At 40.5% G+C, this 15908-nt stretch overlaps 1 protein-coding gene across 1 annotated transcript; it reads right to left on the minus strand.

Annotated features, from left to right (window-relative positions):
• Nucleotides 1-1873: 1873 nt before the first annotated feature.
• Nucleotides 1874-13402, minus strand: MMP8 (matrix metallopeptidase 8). Its single transcript, XM_012659159.1, has 10 exons — nt 13216-13402; nt 11437-11681; nt 10572-10720; nt 10362-10487; nt 7279-7440; nt 5415-5532; nt 4550-4683; nt 3821-3974; nt 3036-3139; nt 1874-2881 (listed from the first exon to the last, which is right to left on the minus strand). The coding sequence occupies exons 1-10, from the start codon at nt 13315-13317 to the stop codon at nt 2778-2780; spliced, it is 1398 nt and encodes a 465-aa protein (XP_012514613.1). The 5' UTR covers nt 13318-13402; the 3' UTR covers nt 1874-2777.
• Nucleotides 13403-15908: the final 2506 nt, after the last annotated feature.

The raw sequence follows: 15908 nt of genomic DNA on the forward strand, positions 1-15908 counted from the left end.
TCGCTCTGCTTGCTACCTCATTCTTGCTTCATGGGACCATTTTCTGAAAAACATAATTGCTGAGATCTTGACTTAGATTATGCTTTTGAGGAAACTCAGCCTAAGATAAAAACAAATCTCATTATTTAAATTCTAGGTTTAGATTCTTACATCTTTTTTTTTTTTTTGAGACAGAGTCTCACTCTGTTGTCTGGGCTAGAGTGCCGTGGCATCAGCCTAGCTCAGAGCAACCTCAAACTCCTGGGCTCAAGCGATCCTCCTGCCTCAGCCTCCTGGGTACCTGGGACTACAGGCATGTGCCACCATGCCCAGCTAATTTTTTCTATATATTTTTAGTTGTCCGGTTTTCTATTTTTAGTAGAGACTGGGTCTCGCTCTTGCTCAGGCTGGTCTCGAACTCCTGAGCTCAAATGATCCTCCTGCCTCAGCCTCCCAGAGTGCTAGGATTACAGGCGTGAGCTGCCGTGCCTGGCCAGATCCTTACATCTCTTGTACTCACATAAAACATCAATGTAACAGCCAGAAAATGCCACCTGTTGTCAAGAAGAGAAATTTTTTTAGAAAACAAATAACTCTTTGAATTCTTTATTACACTTCATATTGTAACTCACTTCCTATGACTCTGTGAAATATGGTTAAAGAAATGATATGAATTCAGTTCTCATCTCAAACATGTATAGATGAGGTTTGGGTCCAGAATCTATCATAATTAGCTAGCACAATTAGCAGATAAGAAGATGAATCTGTCATTTTCATGCATGTAAAAACCTATATCTTAGGAAGTTTTAGAAAACATAGTAGTCTGAAATTGACTCTACTACTAAAAATGGAATATACAGTTGTTATAGGTCCTTTTGCACTTATTACATTGATGCAATGAATTGTCCATACATCTCTTTCACTATCCCTAGCACAGCACCTAGAACATATAGGCAATTAATTAATTCTTGCTGACTAAACGAATGGAATGAGAGTATATACTGGTTTCTGTTTTCTCATCTTGTAAAATAATTGAGAATAATGTGCTGATATCTTTGAGAGAATTTTTGAAGACATTTAATATTTATAAAATATTTCACAAACTGTGAAATAGTATCTAAAAGTTTATTATTGATATTCAGACAAGGAAATAAATGGCTGAAAATATATGTAAAATTTTCTATTCCTTTTTGTACTTTAGATGAACTATGTGGTAGTATTTTAGGAAATTATAAGTAGATCACAAATCTGTCATTTAAAATAAAAATCTTTAATTTGAACTCATTTAATAGGTAATTTTTGAACCAGAACAAGATGGCAAATTAATTATCTGTAGGATTCAAAAGCTTTAACAGAGAAAGAAAATAGGATGTGCTAGTGAGAAATTTATTTTATAATCTGTGTATTTATTGTGTAGTAAGCTGCATTACATTCTAACGACTGCAAATATGACATTATAATGATTTTGATGCCTTGACTAGATATTATGGTCTCTTAGTTCCTAAAGTTCTTAACAGAAAAGATCCATTAACCAATTTATGCATCTAAGCTCAGCTTAATGTGATTTAATGAGAATCATTGAATTTTGTGCAGTAAATCCCAGTTATATGTAGAGCGAGCCCTCCTGAGTACTCCAGGAAATAAAGAACCAAGGAACAACGGATCCAACTAGCCCATTTGTTTGGGCTCGAGGAGAGAGCAGGGAGGAGGCAGCAGGGGCAGCGGTACCTCTCCTTTTTGCTGCTCCCCTGGTAAGATGCCCAATAATCCTTAGTGGCATTAAACTTTGGCATTCCGTGTTGATTTATTTTCTTAAGTGCAGACGTACTGTGTTTAATACATTGTGTCTAGGGCTGCTGTAATAAAGTACTACAAACTTGGCGGCTTAAAACAAAAGAAATTTGTTCTCTCACAGTTCTGGAGGCTAGAAGTCCAAAATCTGCAGGTCTCAGTGGGGTCATCTTCTCCTCTGTAAAGGTGGTGAGGGACGATCCTTCCTTGCCTCTCTGATGGTTGATGGAAATCCTTGCCATTCCTTGGCTTGTAGATGCGTCACTCCAATCTCTGCCTCTGTCGTCATGTGGTCTTCTCCCCTGTGTGGCTGTCTCTCCTCTTCTTATAAGGACATCAGTCATGTTGGATTTAGGACCCACCATAATTCAGTGCAGCCTCATCTCAACTAATTACATCTGCAAAGACCCTGGCTCCAAATAAACTCACATTCATAGGTACCTGGGGTTAGAACTTCAATCTATCTTTTGGGGGGGACACAATTCAACCCATAACATGTATCATCCACATTTCTTTCCAAGAGTGGAAAATAACACCACGTTTTTTTTTGTAAAGGTAAGGGATACTGTCTATGTTGTTTACAATCATTACCTCTAACCAAAATCCAGCGCTAAACTGCATGTAGCAGATATGCATGAGACATGTTTAAAGAGACTCAGGAATATGTACAGTCAGATAAGCAAGTCATGAAACAGTGAATTTTAGAAATCAGATAAGTAAATAATGAAATAGTGAACACTGAGGTGACCAAAAAAAGTTTACTTTCCATCTCTTTGTGATGGAATCACTAACCTAAGACGGAATGTGTAAGAACTGAATCAACCTCTGCAAACAGTGGAATATTCCAAACACATTTTTTACTGAGGACAGGCCTAATGAATACAGCGATGGAAAACAAAATTACTTAGTATTGAGAAAAGTATAAATACAACACGATGTAATGTATACACAAGTTGGACTTCCATATTCAGAAAATGGATACAAGCACATTTGATTTTGCTTCAATTTTATCTACAGTTAAGCCATTTATTGCTTCTGTCAATCCTAGTAATTCTACGAGTACTAAGATTAAATGCATAATATCTTGGTCCATGGAAGAAAAGGAAGAAGTCTATAAAAAAAGAGATAATTTATTGAATTAGTTTATAAAAGATCTCAGATGTCTTCAATTAAAAAACCCTGCCCCTGTTCCAATATAACATTCAAATGAGAACATGCTATTTTACAAATATAAACACATTTCCTGGGGTTTTTCTCCTGCTTACCATCCTGCTGGAAAACTGCATCAACTCTACTTTGTATTCCTGGAAAGGCACTTGATATGCTTTGGGGATAACCTGGGTCCATGGCTTGTCTTTGATTATCATATCTGATAAAAACAAAATGTCACATGATTTAAGACCAATACAGAATGTCACAGTTCTCTTTTAGTAGTATATACTTTACAAAGTCCCTTCACACATGTTTTCTCATTCAGTTCTCACAATGTCCTAGGATTAAGAATGATTAACTTCTCTACCTAAGGGTACATACTTATTTTGGGGTATCATTAATTCTAAAACAGGCTTCTGATTGCTGACACAATGTTATTTCCAAAGAGAAGAGCTTATATTTTCTAAGGCTTGTACTTAATTGGTACATAGTATATTGTGTGCATATGTGTGTGTGTATAAATGTAAATAATAAATACAACTTGGGTAGAAATTCTGCAGGCTATCTGGATAACATTTGCTTGAGTATGTCAGAATTTAACTCATACATGAGAACTACCTTAATTCTTTTTGCAACTCACTCTAGTGCTTTATTAAAGTTCTCTCTGTCTCATGACACAGAATCCTCAATATCGAGCCAGCATTTTAATTTAATAAAAATGAAATTTTCAAAAGCCACGGTAGCATCAATCATCTTGCGAAAAAGAATACATTCTCACTAAAACCTGTTGAAGACCACCTAGATTTTTAAAACCTTCAGATACTTGATTTTTACTGGTTTATAGACAGGGTGGAGAAACACAGATTTCAACCTGTAATTGAAAAATGGTTTACCTTACCTCCAGAATTGGTCATTGACAAAGAAGTACGTTTTTTCTCTGTAGGAAACAGCTGCATCGATTGCTTGGACCGTGCTTGGGAAGCCGTAGTTTGATATACGCCTGGGATATCCTTGCCGAATGTCATAGCCACTCAGAGCCCAGTATTGATTGCCTGTCAATGATTCAGGTTATGTGTTAAGTAAAATTTTTCCATTCTTATAAAATAATATATATCACTTCTTGATCTTTGCATAAATTCATCATGGAAATGAAAGTGGAACAAATGGTCTTTAAAAGTTGAAGGAGTTAGAGTTAAGTTCAGGGGGGCTATCATGGTCCTAATCTTTCCCCAGTACCTATAAAAAAATTCAAACTTCTTAGCCTGACATTCGGGACCCCGTAATGTGATGTCTTAGCTCATGTGACTTCTCTACACAAACTACAGCCTTGAGGAATCTTAGGAAATTATAATTGGAATGAGGATGGAGGAAGACTGAAGACGGTCGGTCTAATGTGGTCTTCTCATTTTGTTGGTGGGAAGACTGAGGCCTGAATAGAGTACAGCCTGCTCAAGTTCACACAGTAGTTAGTGGCCAAGATGGGCCCAACCCTGGGCTCCTGGCAACAGCCTGGCTGGCATAATGCTCTCATTGGCTCACCTCTTCCGAACATGGGAGCTACCACAAAGAAGTCCTGCCCCCTCCTTTCAGGTGCAACTAAGAAAAAATGAACTCTTTAAGATGTTACCTTTAAATAGGAAGACTAGGTCCCTGTCAAAATCCTCATAAGCAGCCTGTATACCATTTGGCAGGGATGGCCAGAACAGAGAAATAAAATTGAGTTCGACATTTCGTAGCTGAGGATGTCTTCTCCAGAAGTATCTAATGGACAAGAGAAAACACACACATACACAAAATATTCTAAGTAGGTGGTTTTTGTGATTCTCGGGCTAGTAATGGCCCTTATAAGATTGCTGGGAGGATATAACGACATGGGGAATGCAAAGTCTAGCAGAGCGACCAGCACAAAGCTAAGCTTTATGGTGATAATTGTCCATCTGGTAAGTACTTTCAGTTTTCAGAGGAGGCCACAGGAGCGATCTTACTTGATTACACACGGCATTGCCCCTGCCTCACACATTGTATCTTTCATTGTTGCTCCCACTAAATGTTGAGAATATATAGCCATCGACAAAAGCAACAGCAGTACACTCAGCCCGTGATTGCACAATCACAAAATAGCCAATAGAAAAACAAAAATGTCAGTGAGATGGTTTGCCACACAGCTGGGTAAGTGGTGGTTTCCATTTACTTGGCTGATTTTGGGTGGAATTGAATGGTGCTTTGGTGTCAAGTAAATTCAGCTATGGGGTTCCCAAGCAGTTGTAGCCCATGTCCTTTTATATCACCACCGACATCTGAATGTGTGTGAGTGTCTTAGGTGTTTTTTCCTTTCCTAGGTGTTTTGAGTTATTCAGAAAACACTAAAAATTCCAATGAGATGCATAGGTACAGAATTCAAAGGAAAAGGTCAGTAGCATATGGTTAATTAGAATCCACCCTTAAAGTATGCCAGTAAGAGAAATCAAAAGAAGAATAGTTCAATTTTATACTTGTCTTTAAAGAAAAGTATTTCTCCACGGAGTGTGGCGATAGCATCAAATGTCAATCTGGGGTCACAGGATCTGGGTGTGCTTGGTCCAGTAGGTTGTATAGGGTTGCTTGAAGGTCCTGGGGGGGGGAAAAAGCCTTTTTATAAACATAAGTCCAGTGTGACTCTTAGTGTACTGAAGACACTTCTCAGAAAGGCGAGGGGTCTTCACGTGTAGAGAAATTCTACCAGGCTATCCCACAAGGTATTAAAGTAACTGCACATTTGGCCCTCTTAAAGTTTTTGTTTGTTTGTTTTTTAAATAAGAGTATTTATAGTTTTCAGGATCAATTCCAAGTTAAGTTGTGAAGTAAAGAAATTTGAATTTTGTGCACCTGCTTAAATTCTAATCCAATCCTTCTCCCCACCTTGTGGCTCCTCTTTCTACTTTTTTGGTCACTCAATGTCCACTTCCTCCTTCCCCACCAAAATCCATTTTCAGGAAAGGATCTGATATTGGTCTTTTACCCTATAGCATAAATCTAGGTTTACTTGCAGCAATATCCTTTCTACAGGTGTTTGCATTTGAACCTGCTCTCTCATTGTAGGATGAAGGGCTGTACTAATAGTTAAGAGAATTTAAAACACTGGTGAGCAAAGGAAGGACATGTTGCCAGGTGTGCGGGGAGCGGGGGAAAGCATTGGGGGTGGAGATGGCAAGAGGAGGGCTCATCATTCCTGAACTGCCACTGTCACAGAAAATGCCCTGGTTGTGGTACTTTGGCAGGCTTGACTCGACGGTGCTGTCCCACTGGAGGGGGAGAGCACTTTCCCCAATTGCACTCTGCTCCACTCCACTCTCTCTCATTCTGTTCTATTTCACACCACGCTTTTTTAGAGCGTAGCAAATCCCTTCTCTGGTTGCACCCACTAGAAAGCAGGAGGGCAAGAGAGCAGAGAGATGCCAGGGTCTAACCCAGGCAGTACTTCTTATGACAGGGCAAAAAAAACCCACACCAATCCCTGAAAAGTATCAGCAATACTTTTGAAAAGTATCAGTAATTTTTTAAAAAATGTATCTTCCTTCTATACTCCACTTCCATTCCCCTCCTTCTCCCACAGACAAGTATTTTAATATGTTCACGCTCTACTTTTTGTTTGCGTATTTCTTGAACATGCCTAGCTTCGTCTATATATGTTTTAGATCTATGTAGATTCATACATTGTATAATTTAATTAACATTATATAATATATATCATTCTGTTTCTTTTTCACAAAGCACAAAGTTTTAAAGATCCCTCTGTGTTGTTGCCATCTGTGCATCTAATTCCGTGCTTATTACTGCTGCACATTACTCCATGGTGGGCAACCACCACATTTTACCTGCATATCCTCCTCATGATAATCCCCGCCCCCCGTGCCCTCTAACTGCCACCACCACAAATAAGACTGCAGTGACTATCCTTCACATGACCTGTACATGGACGGCCCTTTATAGACCTGTGTGAGAATTTCTTTGAGAAACACATCTAAGGAGTAGGATTGGTGTAGGAAAAGGAACAGTCGTGTCTTTTTAGAATATACAAAATTGGAAAGCATAAAAAAGGAGGAGGAAAAAAATCCCCACCGTTCAGAGACAATGACTGGGAAGCATGTGGTATGTGGCGTATTTCTTCCTAATGTTTCTCTGAAGGCAGCAATATGGGCTCACCCCACCCCCCGGCCTCCTTTGCTAATGCTATATTACTGGGGACTTTCAGAGTTCAATTTGAGCTTGCCCAGAGGACAGACCGGCAAGAAGGGCAAAGGGAGAGAGACTCAGATCCTGGGCTTGTTGACCTACCCCCAGGTCCCACGTACTGTTCTATTCTTTAGCTGACCTTACCATAGATGGCCTGAATGCCATTGATGTCATCCTGAGGGAGTGTGTAGGTGCTGGTTTCCCTGAATGCGTAGTTGGGATACATCAAGGCTCCGGGGTCAGAGGAGTGAGCGAGACCCAAGGAATGGCCGAATTCATGAGCAGCAACAAGAAACAAGTTGTAATCTGAAATGCAAGCATGCGTGATGAATGTCTCCATGTGGATCCCAGGGTGGTAGAGATATGACCTCAAGGAACACAACCTCGGAGCTAAAGCTGCCTGGGGAAACAGCCCTTCCCATACCTGTCTTTTTTGTCTTCCCTTTAGGTAACTGAGGAAGTGAACTTGGGAGAAATAAAGATACCAGTCACAGGTGGGGAGTGTGAACTTCTCATCAAATTTTAGGACCATGAAAAGCTGCCCTTATTCCAATTCCCACATTTTATGGATGTGGATCTGAGGCTTGGAGAAATGATGGCAGAGCCATGGGTCTCAAGACTCGAGGAATCCTTCTCCTCTTGTGCTCCACACCCAGGGTCTCAGACCCTCAGCCTCATTAGTGGAGTCTCAGCAAGTGAGTAGTTAGAAAAGAAGCTGCCAGGCAGCATAGGAGCTGCAGATGCAGGGCTGGCTCACGTTGGCGTCCTCACTGCCCATAGCCTAGCACTGGCTCTTGCCTGTTTGCTCTTCCCTCTTCTCCAAGCAGTCTAGGAATTTTCCACTGGAGAGAGACAAACCCTGGGTCTTATTGCTCCCTTTCCCTATCTTTTAACTTCCATGATTGTAATGCCTTTCACAACTGGGAACTTAAAAACTTCCAAGGATCCCACTTCCTGTCAGATAAAGCCCAACGTTCTTTCCCTGGCCTTCAAAACCTCCCCCACGTGGCTCCAGCAGATATCTGAGGGCTCGGCTTCTGTTGAGAATCCTTCAGTCCAGCCAGTCTACCTGCCACCTCACACATACACTGTGCCTGTTCCTACATGACTACTTTAAAAAATAATAATAATCATACTTGTAGAGTACCTACCACATGCTAGGCAGTGTAGTATTATTTCACCCTCACAACATTTTTCTGAAGTTTTGTTAGCAACACATTTACATTAAAGGGTCTGGGGTCAAACCCAGGTATAATAGCAAGATCCACACTCTTATCAAAATGGTCAACTTTCTGTTGATAATTAGCCTAGTAAAATTCTAACCATGCTCCAAGACTTCCTTTTTTATCACCACATGTGTTCGTAAGTGCATTTCAAAAACCATCTTTGAGTGCCTCGAGTACTGTTTGAAGGAATGGTTGGGTGCTGTGGTTCTCTTCTCTCCAGGAGGACATAGTCTTGAAGGGGAAATATGTGTGCAAACAGCTTGAATGCTTGGAATAATGAGAGAGAACAGTTAAAGAAAGAGATACAAAGATTGTCAGAATTCTGTGGTGAAATTCTCATTTCTAGTTGAAGACAAGATAGAACGTAGCCTTTGACATAACATGGAAAGATGAGAGATTTCCAAAGGTGGTGCTTGGGGCAAGGAGAGGAAGCAATGTGAGCAAACGTAGGAAAGATGGAAAGTACAGGGTGTGATCTGGAAACAGGGAATGTGCAACATAGCTGGTGTATATTAAATATGGAGACAAGTCAAGAAAGATGAGTGGGGGGGAAGTCACCTTCAATGCCAAGTGAAGTATTTGAACATTATTTGGTGCAGAATATGTAAGCATTGAAACTTGAAAGCAAAAGAGTAGTATAATCCGAAATGGTCTTTCCAAAGACAAACTCTGCTGCAATGCTAGCAAAAATTAGAAGGAGCAGAGATTGGAGATGTAGAATCCAGTTAGGAATCTGGATCATTAGTTTCAGTAAGAGGTAATCATCTGAACTAGTGAGGGAGGCAATAGGAATATAGAGTATGGAGAGTTGCTACTTATTCTTGGGCATACACAACTCCTAGCACAGAGACTTAAGTAGAATAGACACAGTGTATATGCTGAGAATATGGTGGAAAGAACAGGTGCCAAGCAAAGTGCCTTTTCTATTTCAGAAAAGTGCTCTCCGGCATATAGTTACCCCATGGCCTAGTGAAGTACCACGTGGTCTGGATATACCCTTGCTCAGCCTCTTTTCTTCCCTTTGAGAAGCCCAGCCCTTCTTAGTCTGATCCTTCTGAAAGGAGCGGTTTGCTGCATAGGAACATACCACTGAAAAAGAGCTCCATGAAGATGAAATAACTACATGATGGAGAATGTGGCTACTCTTTTATTTTATTTTATTTTTGAGACAGAGTCTCACTTTTTTGCCCAGGCTAGAGTGCCGTGGCGTCATCCTAGCTCACAGCAACCTCAAACTCCTGGGCTCAAGCAATCCTTCTGCCTCAGCCTCCCGAGTAGCTGGGACTACAGGCATGCGCCACCATGCCCGGCTAGTTTTTTCTATATATTTTCAGTTGTCCGATTAATTTCTTTCTATTTTTTTTTTTTTTAGTAGAGACGGGGTCTCGCTCTTGTTCAGGCTGGTTTCGAACTCCTGACCTTGAGTGATCCACCCGCCTCGGCCTCCCAGGGTGGCTACTCTTTTCTAAATAGAATAATTTCTAAATGAATTTCTAAAAAATTGAAGAATAGGCCCTTTCCAAACATCATTAAATTTCAGAATATTAAAAGACCTTAAAGCAGTGATCAGCAAACTTTTTCTGTAAAGGGCCAGATAGTAAATATTTCAGGCTTTGTGGGCCAAAGGATCTCTGTTGCAACTACTCAGCTTTACCATTGCAGAGTGAAAGCAGCCATGGTGATACATAAACAAATGAATGTGGCCCTGTTCCAATAAAACTTTAGCTATTCAAACAGAGTTTGGGCAGGATTTGGTCATGGTCTGTAGTTTTCTGATCCCTGCCCTAGGAAGTAAGGTCAGTAATTAACTTCAGGATTTTTTAAAAACCTAAATTGACTTAGAATCTTGAGGTAGAAAAAATTTCAAATGATCAGTTTGTATGAGTCTGAAATTTTATAATAACTTGGGTGTGTGTGTATGTGTGTGTGTGTCCGTGTGTATTATAGTGTGGAAAAGATTAATTCAGAAGCTGCATGTGGACATAACCTTGGCCAACTTACTGTCGGAGTTTGTGGTCCACGTTTCTTCTGCATCAAAATGAGCATCTCCTCCAATACCTTGGCCTGGTTGAAAGGCGTGAGCAAGGATTCCATTGGGTCCATCAAATGGAGAGTTGTCACCATGATCTGAAATAAAACAATTTGTGCTGAGTCCTTGCTGAGTTTCAGGTTAGCCAAGGAGGCAAAACTGAGCAGGACTGCTTTTCCTACCTTTTAGGAAAAAAGCAATCTTGATGTCTGCTTCTCCCTGTGAGATTCTGGTGAAGGTGAGAGGTGATGTGTCACTCCAGAGTTTAAAGGCCCTCTCAATAGCTGTTTCCACTTCAGCCTCTGACAATTGGTTGGTATAGCTTATAATTCTGCAAAATGAGAAGGTGCGTGGAGGGTTTGTTATGGTTTAGAACAGTAGTCTATCAACAGATTGAGTTGTTCCATTTTGGAGAGAGTTGCATATGTGATCTGCTACCACTGGAGAGGGTGTAAGGAGGGCATACAACCCTCAGGGCAGAAGACAGACGTGGGTTCTGGATAAGTTTCTAAGTGTCTTTAAACCTCTATTTCCTTATTCATAAAAAAGAAGATAATAAAATTGCATTCCTCTTATAGGGCTGTTATGGGGATTAAATACATGTAAAACATTTAGTTCACTACTTGGCAAATATTAATAGTAGGATTCCACAAATATTAGAGATTATCATTATTATTATTATCAAGGTGTATGAAAGTGGGGCCAAATTCTCTCCAGCAATGATTATGTATTTTAGGGGTCCTAAAGTGAGTCCTTAAAGAGATAGCCTAACTTTGCCACAGTTCTCATTAGATAGTTGGAGAAGGAAGACAAATGGCAGGCTTTGGAGTGAAAAGAACCCTTGGAATCTCTACCCTTGTGTTCTCATACTCATTCACTATTCACACGCCACTCATTCACTATTCATAACCTGCAAGGGTAGGGATCTTTATCTATTTGCCCCTACTGTATACTAAGTCCTAGAACAGTGTCTGGTATATCATAAGAGCATAATCAATACTGGCTGAATGAATGAATGAATGAATTCTGAAACTCTAAAAATATCACCTGTAGGTTAGGTTAGTGTGTTCCCACTTGGGGTTTCCTGGCGTTATCATAAATTCACCACTGTCAGGCACTCCACAGCGGGGCTTTTGCATCACCTCCAGAGTTTCCGCATCTGGCTTCCCTGTCACGTTCAACCTAAAAAATTGCTGCATTTCTTTAAGCTTTTCAACAGTCATACTAGGGCTGTTCTTCCTTGCAGTCCGATATTGGTTGCTTGGTAATCGATAGAACTTTTCTAGGTAGTCCTGGACAAAGACAAACACACAAGGGGCCTTGCTGTGAAATGATCTTCAGTTCTTTGGGCATTTTGCAATCCTTTCTAAGTTATTGCAGAGGTCAAGCCAGAACTAATAATCTAATAGCCACAGGAACAATAACACAAATTTTTAGGTTGACTTTGAGAGAACAATGCCTATTAGAAAGAATAGTCCCTCGTCCCTCCATTCAGTGCTCCAACCAATGGTCATGCATATGCAGGTGGCTGCATCTGGTCAGCTTCTGGTGAGGGCCTTGTGTTGTATCATAACACGGTGGAGAAGTGGAAGGGGAAGTGGGTGCATGCAAAAAGGGGCAAAACACGAGGGGTGTTCTTGCTTTATAACAACCCACTCTCTCAATAACCAATCCAGTCCCACAAGAATGAGAACACACTCCAGAGAGAATTAATCCCATCCCACAAGAGTAGCATTCATTTCTCTTAACAACTAAGCACCTCTTAAAGGCCCTACCTCCTAACACTGTCACACTGGAGACCAAATTTCCAACACGTAAATTCTGGGGGCCACCCTCAAACCATAGCAGTAGGTGACACAGAACAGGGCACGCACTTTGAGATCAGACAGGTTTGGGTTCAAATCTTAGCTCTACCATGAATTATCTGTGAGTACTTGGATACATTATTTATCTGATTTAAGATTCACTTTTGTTTCTGAAATAGAAATAATAATGCCCCCCCTCACAGGGTTGTTGTGAGGATTAAATGAGATAATGTTTGTGAAATGCCTAGCAAGGTGCCTTTCACAGAGTAAGCACTCAACGGACTTTTGCTATTAACCCAGGAGTTACTTACTATTACCATTGTAAGAGATACCCTCCGAAAAAGGCAAAAAGAATGACAATTTTCTAAAACTGTAATGCTAAAAAAAAACCCGTGCCTGAGAAATTTGTGACAGCATTACCCTGTGTTTCTTAAAAATTTGGCCTGACTTTAATACTGTGAAACAATGGTAAAAAAACTATTGGTTCTGCTTTTATAATGCCTCCAAAAGTTTGTAAACGGTTCACAGTCTGGTGCTGGGAAATCTGATTACACTAAGAACTGATTTTCTAGTTCATTATAATCACCCATCCTCATGTTCTCTTCTACACACAAAATTTTTGACTGCAGAAAAATGTCCATATAGGAAATACCATATAGTAACTGAGTTGCAGATATACTGGAAGGGAAAATCTTAGGTAAGTAGAAAGAAAACCATTTAGTTTTGTAAATAAAATCATTCCTTCTAAAAGGGTTTGGTTCACAGCTGGAGGCAGCTCTACGGCAGTATTTTCCCAGGCTTTGACGAGTTCCGCTTGGTTTCATGTTCAACTTTTAGACGGCCCAGTCCTTGCCAGCTTGGAAACCTTCAAATCACTAAAGGATATGTTCGACCTCAAGAAAATCACCTAGATAATCTCTTTCAGCCTGTTTTAACTAACAAGAAAACAATCCACACAAGTTCCTAATAATCAGTAAATTAAGCTAATTAACCAAACTAACCTAATTGATAGTTAATTTACCTGAACGATTTTTGCATTTTTCTCTTCAGAAGGTACAGGAAAGGCCTTGGAAAGCTCCATATGGAGTAACAGCAGAAACGGAAGTGTCTTCAGACAGAACATGACCTTTTCTTTAAACTCTACCCTTCCTGGTCTCCTTTCTGCCCCTCTGGGTAGGGCCCTTGCCCTGGAGAGTGCCCTGAGGGTCACAGCACCCCCTGCCACTCACTGCTCTCTTCTGGTCCCTTTTAAAGCCGTGTCTAGAACAATTGCTGCATCAGGAATATGAAGCAACACAGGCCAATTACACCCTGACAGTTTTGCAACTTTATAATGTGATTTAGTACCCTTAAATGGGGAAATCTTTCAACAGAACCTTGCCTTTGGGGGTTTAGTTAACAAAACTGTCTGATCAAGGAAAACAGGAACCTAATTCTGAAGTTATGAGTGTACATTTTCTGACTGTATAAGATACTGAGGCTGTGTTAATTTATGAAAGGAAATATTGTTAGATTAGTGGTAGGGATCTTGGGACCAAGGAGCCTAACTAGAAACTCTCTGTACTTATCCGCCTGCACTACACGTAGGGAGATTGGGTGCTTGAGTGTGTTATCACAAGCGGGCTTTGTGTGGGGCTCCCAGGGCAACTTCTGGAGGCTGTGGCTCTGGCATCAATGTATTAGAAAATTCCCAATCTTCAAGCTGGATTTTACACAGAAAAGACAAAAAGAGCAATGCCGGTGATGATCATAAACATTTGCTAAATATTGATGATGTCCCAGACATTCATACGGTACATATATTACCTCAATCATCCTCACGCAGCCTCAAGAAGGAGATGCTATTATTTATCTCCATTTTCCAGAGGTTTGGATGACTTGTGCAAGTCACATGCTTAGTTAGTGGAGGGGCCAGGACTCAACCCTAAGGGTATGGTTAGAGACACTGAACTGGGAGATACCTCAGGCTCTGTGTGATGGTTTCCCATTTGAGTCCTGGCTGGCCCACAGTGGGACAGTAGCTCTAGGCCTGCAACAGCTGGGATACTTCGGCTTCTATTCATGGAGGAGAAGACAAAGGAGGGGGAGAATGAAATGTCTTCTATATTCCCAAGGAAGTAAGATGCTGAGCAAGGATTTCCAGACAATGTGGCTACACAGGCGTCTGTACTGGTCAGAGGCCCTTGGCCTCCAAATCATATTATACTTTCCAAATCATATTACCTGGTCCCACTTATTCTGACTCCACATGGATGTAAATTATTAACATACACAGTCTTCGTGCATATTCACTTACATATATGCACATATATCTTAAAGGTTGGGTATTCTTGTGTATAAATGTATATGTCTACATGGATGATATAACTATTAACATGTAAATAGTGTCTTTTTTTGAGATGCTATAGTAAGGAGTTCAGTTTCCTCCTGATGTCTCTTAGGAGCTTTGTAACAATCTAAAGAAATGTATCCTGGATTAGAACAATAGATTAATATTCCTGATGTAGATTCTTGTATTCATTCAGTAAATATTTCCTGCCACCTACTGTATGCCAGGTGCTAGATTATTGGAGCTAAGTTAATAGAGGTTCAGATAAAATGCCGTGGGAGTCCAGAGGAAAGAGTCATGGCAGGGGAGGTGGAATCAAGGAAAGCTTCATGAGGGAGGTAGCATTTGAGCTGGACCTTGAAGAAGAGGTAGAATGTGGACATGCAGAGATGCGGCAATGAATTCTTTGTACCAATGTGGTAGCTTTCCCATCCCCGCCAAGTTGTTCTAAGATTGTGGTCATGTTAATCCTCCCTGGGTGCATGACTTCATGTGCCTTCCTCCACATTAGGTGTTTAGTGAAAAAACCCTTTTGGCTCAATGAAAATGCCTTAATATTGGTCTATCTCTATGTTGAGTTATTTTGATACATTGGCTTGTTTACAAAGTTTATAAATGTACTTTCTTCTGAGCAAGTGATTTAGATGAGAATCCAAAACGTTGGTGAACTCAGTTCTTTGGTGTTTGTATAAATGCCGTGCTAAAAGTTGGAATCGTTGGATCTAGACCCCTGGCAACAGGTCCAGCCCTGGTGGAAAAGGCCACACTGTGTTTGTTTCCAGGGCCTTCAGTTTGTACTTTCCAAATTCTTTCCCTGCACCTGACCACCATCTGCCACCATGATGTCTGTGCCTCACTCCCCTCTGGTACCTGGAACCTGGAGGGAGTTCTCTCAGTCCTCTCACCAAAAAATCAGCTGTCAGTCATTTACACTTCAGTGTGAACTTATGGGCTATTTGTCTTTTAAGAAGATTTCTTCCTAGAAAAAACAAACAAACAAATTTTTTAAAATAAAGATTTTATTTGATATAACATGAGTTTCAGAGCAAGTTAAGAAGATGAAGGAAATTTGGTTTGAACAGAGTACATGTAAGATTGTTCTGTCTCCCTAATACTAGCCACCCTCCCACACACCCTGTGGGCAGTGGACTATTCTCATCGTCTGATGTGCTGTTCCAAAGCAGACAGAGCAAGTTGTACTTTTATAGCTCAGCTTTCCTTTTTAGGCCCTAGGAGATGGAACTAATTGCATAGATGTAGTCTATTTTTTCTTTAGTTATAAAATAAAGAATGGATCGAATCAGCTGGGGTGGGCATGCGTGCCTGAATCTTAAAGGATAAGTAGGAGTTTGTCAACGAGGAATGTGATGCAGTAGAGTGAATAG

The sequence above is a fragment of the Propithecus coquereli genome, unplaced genomic scaffold (genome assembly GCF_000956105.1).
Source record: "Propithecus coquereli isolate 6110/MARCELLA unplaced genomic scaffold, Pcoq_1.0 Scaffold6, whole genome shotgun sequence".
Taxonomy (NCBI): domain Eukaryota; kingdom Metazoa; phylum Chordata; class Mammalia; order Primates; family Indriidae; genus Propithecus; species Propithecus coquereli.

What these genes read in the sequence shown, in the direction of transcription:
- MMP8 (XM_012659159.1), bottom strand. Translation starts at nt 13,317, where the DNA reads ATGTTCTGTCTGAAGACACTTCCGTTTCTGCTGTTACTCCATATGGAG. An exon ending in ATACTTTTCTTTAAAGACAA is followed by an intron (nt 4,684 to 5,414) that starts GTATAAAATTGA and finishes CTTGTCCATTAG; the next exon opens with ATACTTCTGGAGAAGACATC. An exon ending in TGCAGTTTTCCAGCAGGATG is followed by an intron (nt 2,882 to 3,035) that starts GTAAGCAGGAGA and finishes CTTTTTTTATAG; the next exon opens with ACTTCTTCCTTTTCTTCCAT.